This window comes from Myxocyprinus asiaticus, chromosome 7 (assembly GCF_019703515.2).
Source record: "Myxocyprinus asiaticus isolate MX2 ecotype Aquarium Trade chromosome 7, UBuf_Myxa_2, whole genome shotgun sequence".
Lineage (NCBI taxonomy): Eukaryota > Metazoa > Chordata > Actinopteri > Cypriniformes > Catostomidae > Myxocyprinus > Myxocyprinus asiaticus.
Window position 1 is genome coordinate 44,201,767 of NC_059350.1, and position 13,683 is coordinate 44,215,449.

The 13,683-nt window shown below is 35.5% G+C and overlaps 1 protein-coding gene across 2 annotated transcripts; it reads right to left on the reverse strand.

Annotated features, from left to right (window-relative positions):
- Positions 1–531: 531 nt before the first annotated feature.
- Positions 532–13,663, reverse strand: LOC127443860 (eukaryotic translation initiation factor 3 subunit B-like). Of its 2 annotated transcripts, none has more exons than XM_051702847.1 (18): positions 13,300–13,663; positions 12,358–12,550; positions 12,109–12,228; positions 11,833–11,890; positions 11,355–11,483; positions 9,109–9,266; positions 8,865–8,996; positions 8,706–8,772; positions 8,562–8,608; positions 5,426–5,636; positions 5,236–5,308; positions 5,006–5,128; positions 4,716–4,794; positions 4,489–4,627; positions 3,468–3,593; positions 3,295–3,372; positions 2,972–3,080; positions 532–1,551 (listed from the first exon to the last, which is right to left on the reverse strand). In XM_051702847.1, the coding sequence occupies exons 1-18, from the start codon at positions 13,400–13,402 to the stop codon at positions 1,448–1,450; spliced, it is 2,049 nt and encodes a 682-aa protein (XP_051558807.1). In that variant the 5' UTR covers positions 13,403–13,663; the 3' UTR covers positions 532–1,447. The 2 variants fall into 2 exon arrangements, with proteins under 2 accessions (XP_051558807.1, XP_051558808.1); XM_051702848.1 differs by having other exon boundaries at positions 12,358–12,467; positions 13,300–13,442.
- Positions 13,664–13,683: the final 20 nt, after the last annotated feature.

Genomic DNA, 13,683 nt, shown 5'->3' on the forward strand with positions numbered 1-13,683 from the left:
TAACACAAAAACAAAGATGTTTAGAAGTATATTTCAGCTCTGTAAGTCTACACAATGCAAGTAAATGGTGACCAAAACTTTGAAGCTCAAAAAAGCACAAAGGCAAAATAAAAGTAAATCATAAGACTCCTGTGGTTTAATCCATGTCTTCTGAAGCGATCCAATCAATTTTGGGTGAGAACAGACCAAAATATGACTTTTTTCACAGTACATATTTCCATTGCAGTCTCAAGACACGATCATAATTTCAAGCTTGTTTACACTTCCTAGTATTTGACACATGTGCAGAGCACTAGATGGTGCTAGGAAATGTAATCGAGCTTGAAATCATGATCGCCAAGGAGACGGATGATGTCAAGGTTTATAGTGAAAAAAAGTTATATTTTGGTCAGTTCTCACCCAAAATCGATTGTATTGCTTCAGAAGACATGGATTAAAAAACTGGGGTCACATGGATTACTTTTATGCTGCCTTTATGTGCTTTTTGGAGCTTCAAAGTTTTGAACACCATTCACTTGCACTGTATGGACCTATAAAATTAAAATATTCTTTTAAAAACCTTTGTCTGTGTTCTGCAAAATAAAGTCATAAACATCTAGGATGGCATGAGGGTGAGTAAATGATGAGAGAATTTTCATTATTGGTGAAATCAAGTGCAGCTTAGAAATGAATCATAAGTCAAGAAGTATTTCTTCTGGAATGTTGTTGAAAGGAAAAATAGTGTTAAAGCTGAAGCATGTAACTTTTTCTGTGTTAAAATACTTTCTCGTATCCCATTTTAATATGCAGAGATAACTAGTAAGCCATTCATAGGTTAATTTTCTTGAAAACTGTAAACACTGTCTCTGTGGCGCTATAAAAATACCTCTGTTTGTTTTGAGCAACCCGTCTCATGAAACACAACAACATTAACTCTTCCAATGGTGTGAGTTGGGAGCGGTACAATCTGTCAGGACAGACAGAGGTGTTTTTAAAAGCTGTTTTGAAAAGAATGGTTATTTTTGCAATTCTGTTTGGTGGCGCAAAAATTACACACTTCAGCTTTAAGAATAGATTTCCCTATTTAAAAATGTCCTATTATGTGAAACACCAGCCCACAGTACAAACATTTCTCTCTTAAATGTTCTTGGAGAAACCGTAACACACAGACGAGTACCATTGTTTTTGAGCATAATAATACAGTATCCTTCTCTGTCAGCAGAAGAATTTCTAACAATAAATCTGTTCACTGCCCTTTACTCCCTTCAATGAATGCTACATGAGTTTGTGATGCCTGAAATGTTTGAAGGGGCATTATGACAAGAATATGAGCTCTGAATCTGAATTCATATTAGAAATGAATAAAATATTCTGTGCATTTCTCATACTCATTATGGACCTTTGGTGCCCTCTGTGGATAAGTGTTGCATCACACAGTTATAAAAACAAGGCTGCTTTTACTGCAGATCTACTCCAGGTCTCCAAGAGCTATGATATCTTCACTGATAAAGAACTCAATGGTTTCCTCTTCCCAGTCCTCCACATTACTGTCCAGCTCATCTGTGTCCACACCTGAGAGATTGAGAGTTGTAGTCAAAGTTGGAAAATATTTTTGAGAAGCACATTAGAATAAGCCCACCCCATAAATGTATATAGTACTGAAGTACCATAGTGAGACAATGTAAAGAAAGCATTCACATACAAGCAGCATTAACCCTAATATTAGTTTTATTTCACTTTGTTAAAACTTAATAATTATTATTTTAAATTTTTTATGCAGGGAGTGCCCCCCACTAACCTGATATGAGCTCAATTCAATGAATCCTTCTATCAATATATATATATATATATATATATATATATATATATATATATATATAAAACATATGTTAAAAAGAAAGTAGTAATTACTGAAAAAGAAGTTGACAAAAAGATATAATGCAATATCTTGGGATAATACAGTATATGCAAAATGAATTATTTATAAACAATCATAGTGGGCTGTTTATTTTATTTTTGACTGGGAACACAAGAGGTGTTAGCACAAATGACCACAACACAAGGGTTAATCTGTGGAGAAGAGCTGCTATGAGCAAATGTAGTAATTTAAAGGAATAGTTTACCCAAAAATGGAAATTCTCTCATCATTTACTCACCCTTATGCCATCCTGGATCTGTATGACTTTCTTTCTTCAGCAGAACACAAATGAAGATTTTTAGAAGAATTTCTCAGCTCTGTAGGTCCATACAATGCAAGTGAATGGGTGCCAACATTTTGAAGCTCCAAAAATCACATAGGTCAGCATAAAACAAATCCATATGACTCCAGTAGTTAAATCAATGTCTTCAGAAGCGATTTGATAGGTTTGGGTGAGAAACAGATCAATATTTTAGTAAATCTTTACTATAAATCCTCCTCCATGCTCAGTCAATCTCCGCTTTAACTTTCACTTTCTTCTTCTTTTGTTTTTGGTGATTCATTCTTCATGCATACACCCCTTACTGGGCAGGGAGAAGAATTTCTCACCCACACCTATCATATCGCATCTGAAGATATATATTTAACCACTGGAGTCTTATGTATTACTTTTATGCTGCCTTTATGAGCTTTTTGGGGCATCAAAATGTTGACACCCATTCACTTGCATTGTATGGACCTACAGAGCTGAAATACTCTTCTAAAAATCTAAATTTGTGTTCTGCAGAAGAAAGAAAGTCATACACATCTGGGATGGCATGAGGGTGAGTAAATGATGAGATAATTTTTATTTTTGGGTGAACTATTCCTTTAATGGTTCTGAATAATTACTCTTTACAGTGCTAATTTGATTTAATCACTTAATAAACTATATAATTAGGTGCATCCTAATTATAGAGAGGTGAACAGCTGAGAAAACTGCTATGGTTTCAGACAAGGATATATCTAGATAGAAAAAGAGAAAGATAGAGAGAAATAAATACAGAGATGGAGACAGAAAGCCATGTTTCTCACCTCCTCTGAGCTGGAGGCGCAGATCTCTCTGTTGGTTGTACATCTGAGTGGCACTATCTCTGTACTGCCTGTATTCCTCCATCATCAGTCGACGCTTGTCCACCAATTCCTGCATCAAGAGTGTTGCAGAAACATTGCATCAAAACACTTATTTAGACTTTCACAATAAAATAATCAAGTGCAGAGCAAGTATTTAATATTTGTTCTGCATTTTACAGATTAAAATGGAGAAAAAAATGGAAGAATAATCAAAATGCTTAAAAAAGTGTGATTTATAGCCAATAGAATTAGGTGTCATAGTCAAATCAGAGGAAACAACTGACCTTGGAAGCCTTGGACTGGCTCAATCTGTCTTTTTGCTCAAAGATTTTAGAGTACTTCTTCAGGTCCTTCTTAATTTCCTGTTAAAAATGAGGAACCAAAAGTGTCCATAGTATGATTTTTCAATTTAACAAAATAGTCTGTAGACTTCACAAATGAGTGGTAAGGCCATCACCTTTATTTGCTCTTGACTGAGTAAAGTGGGAGGGCATGGTCTCCACAGCAACTGACAGAATCTATCTTTGCTGTTCTTTTGCAGAAGGCGCCCCTGGAATGTCCAAAGCCAGTATGCATTGTCTACCTGTCAAATAGCAAAAAAATAGCCACTTAGTAATATGGATGCACAGATGTAACAGCTGCTGATATTTATTTGCCATTTATTGACCAAATTAAAACCCTCAGCATGTCGGTTATTAGCATGAAAATGCTGATATGAAAAACATATGGTTTATTTATAATTAAGTAGTAATACACTTTGTAAAAAATCTGTGAATTCAAATGCAAAATCAAGAAATAATAATAGCCACAATATGTAGAAGGGTTGGCACTCCTAAGAACATGTAATATTTTTATTCTTTCTCATTTTCACGTTAATGCGGAAAAACCATCATAAATGGACGTGACACCTATAGGCCACATGATGAGGGAAAGCATCTAAAATACTTTGAAAGCAGCAGACTTTGACTTTCTGAGACATTATTATGATCCATTAATGCTGCATGATTGATTGAATTAAGATTAAAATCGCAATTTGCGCAGCAACTAAACCTTAAATGGCTGCATTTTAAAATATAGTCTGCATTCATCACTTCAGTCAGGGCTCCAGTAAGCACTGTGTGAGCAAGCGGCACCCTCTAGCGGTCTAGACAGCATTATCCATTATACCACTATAATACAAAATTTAAAAGGGGTTTTTGTTCCTGTGGTTGACATTTCTGTTGAACTGCCCAACATATGCATATTATGAATTTGTAATGCTCTATTACATTATATACAGTAAATACATGTAACATGTGAGTTCTGTTGTTTTGAACTGAAAAAACAGAAGTGCAAAAATTTTTTAGAAGTACAAATTTATTTATTTTTTTCAAATCAATCATCATGTTATCATATTTAGTTTAGTTATTTTTTGTATGTGAAGATAAATCAATATGAATACAAGGAAGTGAACATGTCAAATTATTGAAGGGTCATACCTTGTGGCTCCACCAGGAAACAGAAGTAACCACATATCTGCCTGTAGGGTCCCACTCCACATCAGAAGCCATGTAATGCTCAGCAATATTCATAATGGTGCAATCTGACGTGTCCACAAATGCAAGAGCACCATTCATACTGAGCAGAAGAAAGAATCAATCACTTGTGTGAGCCAAGAAATTCAGTTTAGACACATTAAAAAACATTTACCAACAGACTATCTAACCTCCTTAGTCCAGCTAGTACCATAAACTGACCCTGGGGACTCCAAAAGATGCTGTTGGCTTGCTGCTTATCAAACATCTCTGGAAAACCACAGAATAACCACAAAGAACCGATAAGTACCTTCACCAATTCATCTATTTAAAGTCTATAAATATGACACCCCTAAGTGATGTGTGATATTACATGCATATGTACATTTATATCAATAGATCTTTGCATATAATAATTGTATATACATTAATTATTTAATAATTGTTTAACTTTGAGTGTAAATTTTAAATTAGCACTTACTAATAAGCTCTATCTTGCCATTGCTTTTGACATGGTAGAAGGAGGCATTAATTCTAGGTGATTCTCCATGTAGTACTGCAAACTTATTGCCGTTAGGCTCCCAGGCAAATGCAATAATGCTCTCTAATAAAAGATCAGATGTTCCATTTAAAACGTAAAGTTGAACATTTATATTTTGTTTGTATTATACAAAATATAATATATGAATATTTTGTTGAGACCTTAATCACCTTTCATTTCTACCACGTCCACAGGAACCTGTTTCTCTCTCATGCGGAAAATCTCAAAGTTAGTGACGACACCCTATGGAAGAGAAGAAAATATTTCGCACAGTTCAAGGATGGCTGATAAAGGAACTGAAAAGCTGTTTGAAATGATTAGAAGACTCTCTACTGACTCTTATACATAATAAATACACACCTGTGTTCCTCTGGGTGTTCGGTCCACTTTCACACATAAGTAATCACCCTGTCGTTGCCAGTGGAGTTTGCAGTCCACCACGTTAAAAAGATTTCGCACCCGAATTTCCAGACGGGATGGGAACTGCATTAGCGTTACTCTTGCTGGAATGTCCTTGTCTTCAGGGACCCAAAAGGCGATTATGTTGTCCCCCGGTGACCAAGAAAAATCTCTATCAGACAGGAAAAAATGCATAAGTTTAACTTTAAGGTTGCATTTTATAGTAGCCTGATTTCCTGGTACACTAATGCTCTGTCCTAACCAGGCTTGATAAAGCAATATTCCAACATCAAGCAATTTGTCTATTCATGCTGAATGAGAAATTACTGTGACGCAGGGTTGGGGAGTAACAGAATACATGTAACTGAATTACATATTTAAAATCCAAAATATTAGTAACTGTATTCCACTACAGTTACAATTTAAATAGTTGGTAATCAGAATACAGTTACTTGAAAAAGTATTTTGATTACTGAAGAGATTACTTTGCCTTTTATTGTCATTTGTTTAATTTAATATTTAGTCCTTTCAGATGGAAAACATTTATACATATAAATGATGCGATCTGAGGGGCATTTCAAAAGTGGAGAAACACTTTCTTAAGATGTGTTACATTCATACAAGCAGACAGAGAAGTGAGTTTGAAGTTGGTTTAGAACCTTGTGTAAATTGTCTAGTGAACATTTAGCCTTATGCTAAGCTAAAATGCTATTTCTAGCCGTTTTACATGCACCTATTACCAGGCATGATCATATTTTTTCTATCAAGAAAATTCACATTAGATCATAATCTTTTTCTCTAGTAAGACCTTTGATATTAGGGCAAAAATCTTAGGTATTCATAACGTGTATTTTGTCTTACTGTACTGGCAGATTTTCTAAAGTCAAAACAAGTGAAAAAAATCTACCAGTGCTGAAGAAGTAATCCAAAATATTTAGATTACATAAGTAATCTAACAGAATACATTATAAATTACATTTTAAAGCATGTATTCTGTAATCTGTAGTGGAATACATTTCAAAAGTAACCCTCCCAACCCTGCTGTGACATGATACACAGCCAATCAGACACCTTCTGGGCCAATGAGATTCCACAGAGGGCGGGGGTAACCAGCATGAAAAAATGTCCTGTCGCTCTTTGCTTGTCGCAGTCGTGGCTGGTCAGGACAAAACTCATATTTACACGCTTTATTGCATTGCGCCTGGTAAGGACACTGTGAACGAGAAATTTAGTGATTCAGACATATAATATTTTAAAAGAGAAGTTCACCCAAAAATGAAAATTCTGTCATTATTTAGGGGTTGTTCAGACTGAACGCGTTCTTGCTTTGTAAAAAGATAGATACAGTACAATGCATATAACAGAATGCAGGAGTCTCGAAATTAGTTTTACTTTGATTAAACGCCCTATTTTAAGAGCAGCGCTATGCTTTAAGTCATAAGCGCAATGTCAGTGGGCATGGCCATGAAGTTTTAGTATTTTCGTGCAAGCATGAGCTAAGTCTAGGTGCAAGTGGGTTTGGCAAAATTACGTGTGCAAAAGCTAATTGGCTGGGTCAAGTGCAATTTAATTCTGAGGTTATTCTCTGGTAATTGCAGCGTCTGTGTCCTAGTCCATTCTCTCAAACACCAGTGATATAAACAAAGATAGCCCATTCATAAGAAATTGGTAGTGTAATAAATGAGTGACTGTGTGCAATAAAAAAGGTAAATAGAAATAGGGATTTCCCTCTTTTCTGCATTAACAAAAGAATGTCAGGCATATTTCTATGACAGTGACATGCTCCTTTTACATGCATGGAAAATGTGTTTCTCATCAGGATTTGGATTTACGCTCCATTAATTATAGAGAATGTAAGTATTATTAATCATTTTCATCTACTGATACACAAATCATGGCTAGTATGAACAGTGATTGTTTTGGAACACACTTCACTTCTACCGGTCGATTTTGATTTTGAAAAATGCAAATAATTTATTGAAACATGAAAAAATTAAAAACCAAAAATATTTCTAAATTCAATAAAAAGAAAATATAATCAAAATAATGAAGAGGTAAAACAATCATACCAAATACAAACATTTTACCCTCTTCAACTTCTTCCACCAGCCCCTTTTGCAGTAACTTAAAAATCACTCTACGACAACAGGTGGAAAAATACCAATACAAATTAGATCATAAATACAATTGTAAATATGAACATAATGATAATAATAATTGAAAAATAAACCATGACATATAGATAGTTTAACACAAATCTAATACATTTTTGTTTCATAAAACGGCTATCGGGACATAATTTGATGTTCCACCATATTTTCAGAGTTTGGCCATGAACTTTATTACAACCTGCTGGTGAAATCTCCAAACTGCAAATGTAGGAACTACATTTAGAAATGTGCATTTTGCGCTGAAAACAAATGTGGTTTTGATACATCTTAGCATAATGACCTATTTCCCAGGAAAATAGCCAATTGTGCTTTGCGCCACTTCATTACCATACAATACACCCACAGTTTGCGCGCATACACCCACAGATAGTGCAAATACTCCCACCCACACCCCCTTGTGCTTTGCGCTTGCATGACAATTACGCTTAGAATTAGCACTCTCACGAAAATTGGATAAGACGTAGCACACGATCTTTGCGCGCATTGCTGCGCTTTGTGCAATCACGAAAATAGAGCCCTAAGTTTAAAAGTTATTTTTTTAACTGACAAGGTGTCTAAAAAACACGCCGCTCCTCCACAAGACGCTGAAAAAAATAGGTGGACACGTCGCAATGGTCAAAGATGTCCATCTAGCACATTTACATAAAAAAACAATGGTAAAAGTACGTAGAGGGACATAAAAACACATTTGGTGGGAAAAGCCCTTTAACCACCCTCATCTTGTTCCAAATCTCTATGACTTTCTTTCTTCGATTGTAAAGACAAGCCAAAAGCAGCCTGAACATTCTTCAATGTTCATTTACTCACATTAGGGTGAGTAAATGACGATGGAATTTTCATTTTTTGGGTAAACTATTGCTTAAATGCTTTTCTTATGTTTAATTTAATCACATTCTACAAGTCTGAAGAGGTTTGTGAAAACTTACTTTATTCCACTTATTTTTAAACTCCTCTTATCTAGCAGTCCCATTGACTGGAAGAGATCAACAAATATCATTACAAACCAGTCCCAGAATTTATATATTAACTGACTATTACTTGAATATTGAAAAGGAGAAGGCTTATCTCACAGGGGTTTCATAGATGCTCAGAGTATCTTGTGTCATTCTAGCAAAGAACTTTCCGTCTTGACTCCACCTGCAAGAGAAGCAATTTTGAAAGGCTTAATCCCTGAGTGACAGATAAATAAGAAAAGACTAAATGGAGTAAATGGCAATTAAAGGACTCACTTAAAAATAGGCCAGTGTGCAGAGCTCTCACAATGGAAGCCTCGTTTCTTATGTCCGGTCAGGATGTCCCAGATGATGATGGCTTGAGGGTCTTCTTTAGTATCCATCAGTGGACTGAACGTCACCACATACCTGACAGACATTATAAATGTGTTCTTACACATTCGTAACTCTGTGATAACAGCTGAAGTAAGGTGATAAAGCAGAGAAGTAAACACACTGTGTGTTTCTATCTATTTTTTACCTTTCACATGGAGAGAAATCAATGAGAGAAACACCCTGGTGGCTGAATCTCTGTATCTGCTTGAACTTCTCTCCACCCCACAAAGCAATTCCTCGTTGGTGAAAGGTGGCCAGGTATGTGCCTTTGGGTGACCAGCGGATGTATGTCTCTGTCCAACGCTGTAAACAATCAGACTCCCCAAATTAGTACACCACAACATGGCTTACATCACAATTATTTGTTTGGTAAGATAACAACATTGTAAAGAAAAACTTTAATGACAGCATTCATTCATAAATTACACATACTTTATTTAAATTTGAATAGATAATTAGGATAATATAATAATTAATTATATACAGTATGTTGATCATATATAGTATAAAAATCCTTATTCTTTCAATAAAATTTTACATGTACTTTTCAAGTTAAGCAAATGAATTTGGAAGGCTTTTAAAGGATAATTCACCCAAAAATATTAATTCTCTTTTCAATTCTCATTTACTCACCCACATGCCATCCTAGATGTTTGTGACTTTCTTTCTTCTGCAGAACACAAATGAAGATTTTTAGTAGAATATCTCTGTTCTGTAGGTCCATACAATGCAAGTGAATGGTGGCCAGAAATTGTAAGCTCCAAAAAGCACACAAAAGCAGCATAAAAGTAATCCATAGACTCCAGTGGTTTAATCCATGCCTTCTGAAACAATTCAATCGGTTTCGGGTGAGAACAGGCCAAAATGTAACCCATTTTTCACTGTAAATACTGTCATTGCAGTCTTTAGGAAAGATCATGATTTCAAGATTGATTACACTTCCTAGCGCTTGATGCAAGCGCAGAGCGCTAGGTGACTCTAATAAGTTTAATCAAACTTGAAATCACGATTTCTAAGGAGACTGCTAATGTTTAGATTTATAGTGAAAAAGGAGTTATATTTCGGTTTGTTCTCACCCAAAATCAAATGGACTGCATCAGAAGCAATGGATTAAACCACTGGAGTAGGGGTGGGCAATATGACCAAAATCTTATATCACGATATCACTAATTTTATATCAGGATAACGATATATATCACGATATAGTACATTTTTTCCAAAAAAAAATAATAATAATAATAATTGGTTTATATATTAAATAACAATACTGTAATGTCTTTTTTTTTTATCCAGTCATTGAATTAAATATTTTATAAATGGAAACTACTTCCTCTTATATAATTTTATTTTTATTTGGAACTTTACAAACAATTGGTGGTATTCAAAAAGTGGTAATCAACCTTACCACAATGCTAAATTTCACATTTCAGTCTGATGTTGTTGACTAGTATTATTATTATAAAACACTTCATTAGGCTCTTAATGGTTTAAGTCATATCTGTAGACAATATTTTAATATCTGAAAACAAAGCCGGTTTGTTTTCTAATATCTAACATCACTCAAACTGAATTTTATTACGGGTGATTATGTGTAGTTTAAAAATCCGCATGACAGATGAAACATAATTGTTAGCGCATGACACATTGTTTTAGCTGTTTTCCTCGTCAATGTTGGTTAGAATGTCAGGCTCTCTCACCGTTTGAGATATTTGACATCCTCCATAGCGCTTTAAGGTAAAAAACAAAACAAAACTCAAAACTCAGTACAATTCAAATGGGTCACGCATGTCTTGAAGTTTGTGCCGCGATAGAGCTGAGTAGCGCAAGTGTCTGCGGAGCCCAATCTGGAAGTCTTCTAGACTCGCACGCACTTTTCATGCTTCAGAGATAGCGCGTGTAAGTCACCTGAATCACAGGTACGTGTGTCTGTTGAGAAGCATATTCAGAACGTGAGATTAATGTCATTGAATTTGCTTCAGCGGCCCGAAATTTTGCTTGGGCAGCTGCCGAAAAATTGTCAGTACCTGAAAAACCCTGTTTCTTGCCATGCGGAGGCAGTTTTGCGTAACCACGATACAGACAATAATCCAAAATGTATACCGGTTGCCAAATTTCTACCGGTTTATCATGTCTACCGGTATATCACCCAACCCTACACTGGAGCCTTATGGATTACTTTTATGCTGCCTTAATGTGCTTTTTGGAGCTTCAAAGTTTTTGTCACCACTCACTTGCATTGTATGGACCTACAGAGCTGAGATATTCTTCTAAATATCTTTGTTTGTGCTCTGCAGAAGAAAGAAAGTCAGACACATCTAGGATGGCATGAGGGTGAGTAAATGATAAGAGAATTTTTATTTTTGGGTGAACTATACCTTTAAAGGTACTCACAGCTCTCTCCTCAACCAATATTGGCTCCTTTGGGTCATTGGAAAATATGGCGGTTCGCTCTCCAGATTCGTAGATTACACTGTATTGATCCCGACAGTCTGGATCTTCGAGCCAGTGTCTCATGTTACCCTGGTAAACAGTGACAAGAAATGATCCACATGTATCCACAGCACCACCCAATGCATTAAGTTGTAACAGGCAAGATACAGGTGAAAGAGCAGTTTCATTGTTGCCTACAGCAGCCAAAAGCACAAAGGAAAATCAAATTGCAATATAATCGAGCGGTGTTTTTACTAGTCGAATATTTAAATCTGAATGAGTACTCGATTAGTCGATTACTCATGCACATCCCTAATCAAAACTAAGCTTGAAATCCAATATTTATGTTCTGCTAAAATATGGGCTTGAAGAATACTTAATGCTATATTGGAATCAAATTCACTGTGTGCATATTTTATATATACACAGAACCACATACAAAGTCTTTAAATGGCTGTTTTTCTGGAGTCTCCCACTGGTCACTGATGTTCATATACCTGAAACAAACATGGATGAACAAACTGAATCTCTGTATATGTTATAGTAATTTAAAGTTTTATTTTTTGTAAATAACATTTTGGAAATGAGTCTAACATACTCAGTTACAGCTTTATTATTGTTCTGCTTCCAAAATCATGCAACTCAACGCAACATGAAAATTATCCCTAAAGTGTTACATTTGTAATTTAAATTTATGCACACTCTTGAAACATACTTATCAAAATCAGTGAACAGATTGACTCTGAATGTGTGCTGTTTGTCCAGCTTGTAACCATCTGCATTTTTCACTGCTTCCAGAGCGTGGTTAGGGGACGCATATTCCAGAAAGATATACCTGAGAATGAGTAATACAGCAAATGTTTCACACTTATCACTATGTCAAAATGGAAACTGTTTAAAAATACTTCATAGTTTCCTTTTAAGGTGTAAAATGTTAAAGCATAAGTGGAAATCTAAAACTTACCCTTTGGTGGTCCCGGTTACTTCAGGGTAAAATTCATTCGTAATTTTTCCAAACTTGGAGAAGATTTTATGGATCACATTTTTCAGTTTCTCCAGACGCTCTGGGCCCACCTGGGGAACATTGTCCACCACAACCACAGAATCAATACCATCGGCCTCTAAAGGTCTTTCCCGCAAAACATCTTCCAACAATTCTGCAATAAAGATAGGTTCAAATAATCACGCACAGTGTTATACGTGCATCATTACGATATTGGACGCCTGCATTAAAAAAGTAAAAACATTTATAATCGATCTAACATTATGATTAGTCCGTAGAGTGTCCCGGCAAAACAGTACTGTGTCAGTACCACGGTACATTAATGGAACTGGATGCTAATTCCATGACGTTGTACAAGTAATTGTACCTTGATATACTTTGATGTACATAGTACCAAGGAACTGAAAGATTACCATATTCTTGTACCATGGTATTCCAAGGTACTTGAATACCAAAAATACCACAGAATTACCATGGGACTTTTTGTTGCTTAACTTGCTTAGCCACTATATTGTCATCAAAAAAGGACATTCCATATTCATGTAGCCTATTATGATTTTAGAGTAATATATAATTATAGTAACAGTGGTATTTAGGAGGAAACTATTTACCATGGTAAATTTGTAAGAGCTTAAAGAAGTAAAACCATAAACTTAAATTAAATTAATGTAAAACTAATCTCAGAGGTAATTCTCTTTGACAAGATATACAGAGACATTTTATTCCATATGCATGGCAAATAAACTATAATGCATATGATCAGAATAGTATTAATTAATTTTTTTTTATTTATTTTATATATATATATATATATATATAATTATTATTTTTAAACGCAATTCCTTGTAACTTAAGTGAAGTGTCTGGCCAATGGATGAAAGTGACTGAGGCCGCGCATTTTACCATCATCATCGATGTCATCCACAAAATCCTCCTGATCGCTGAAAGAAGGCTCCTTTTCTTCATCAAATTCAGATTCAGCCGCCATGTCTACCGTATCTTGCATTTGACGCGCTGAAATCTATGCGTTTGAAAGCGGTCTGTCTGTAAAGAACTAGTGGAGGTAAGACACTGATGATGCTGGCTGCCTCCTGACAGAGTGCGCTGTAGCCATGCGTGGGGCTGTGTCTAGAAGGTAACACCCCCCGCAGCCGAAGTCTCGCGAGAGTATCATTCGCTGTTACTAAGTTTAGGTTTAGCAGCAGGGTTGGATTTATTGGTAAGGTTAGGTTTAGGAGTAGGGGTAGGGTTTCTGTAGGACTCCAAAATAAACACAATAAACACAGG

Bases quoted from the DNA above. Each gene is read 5' to 3' on its own strand.
- LOC127443860 (XM_051702847.1), bottom strand. From the start codon at position 13,402: ATGCAAGATACGGTAGACATGGCGGCTGAATCTGAATTTGATGAAGAA. The intron at 12,551-13,299 runs GTAAAATGCGCG...TCTTTATTGCAG, and splicing joins GGATGACATCGATGATGATG to AATTGTTGGAAGATGTTTTG. The intron at 3,594-4,488 runs GTATGACCCTTC...GCTATTTGACAG, and splicing joins TTTCCTGGTGGAGCCACAAG to GTAGACAATGCATACTGGCT.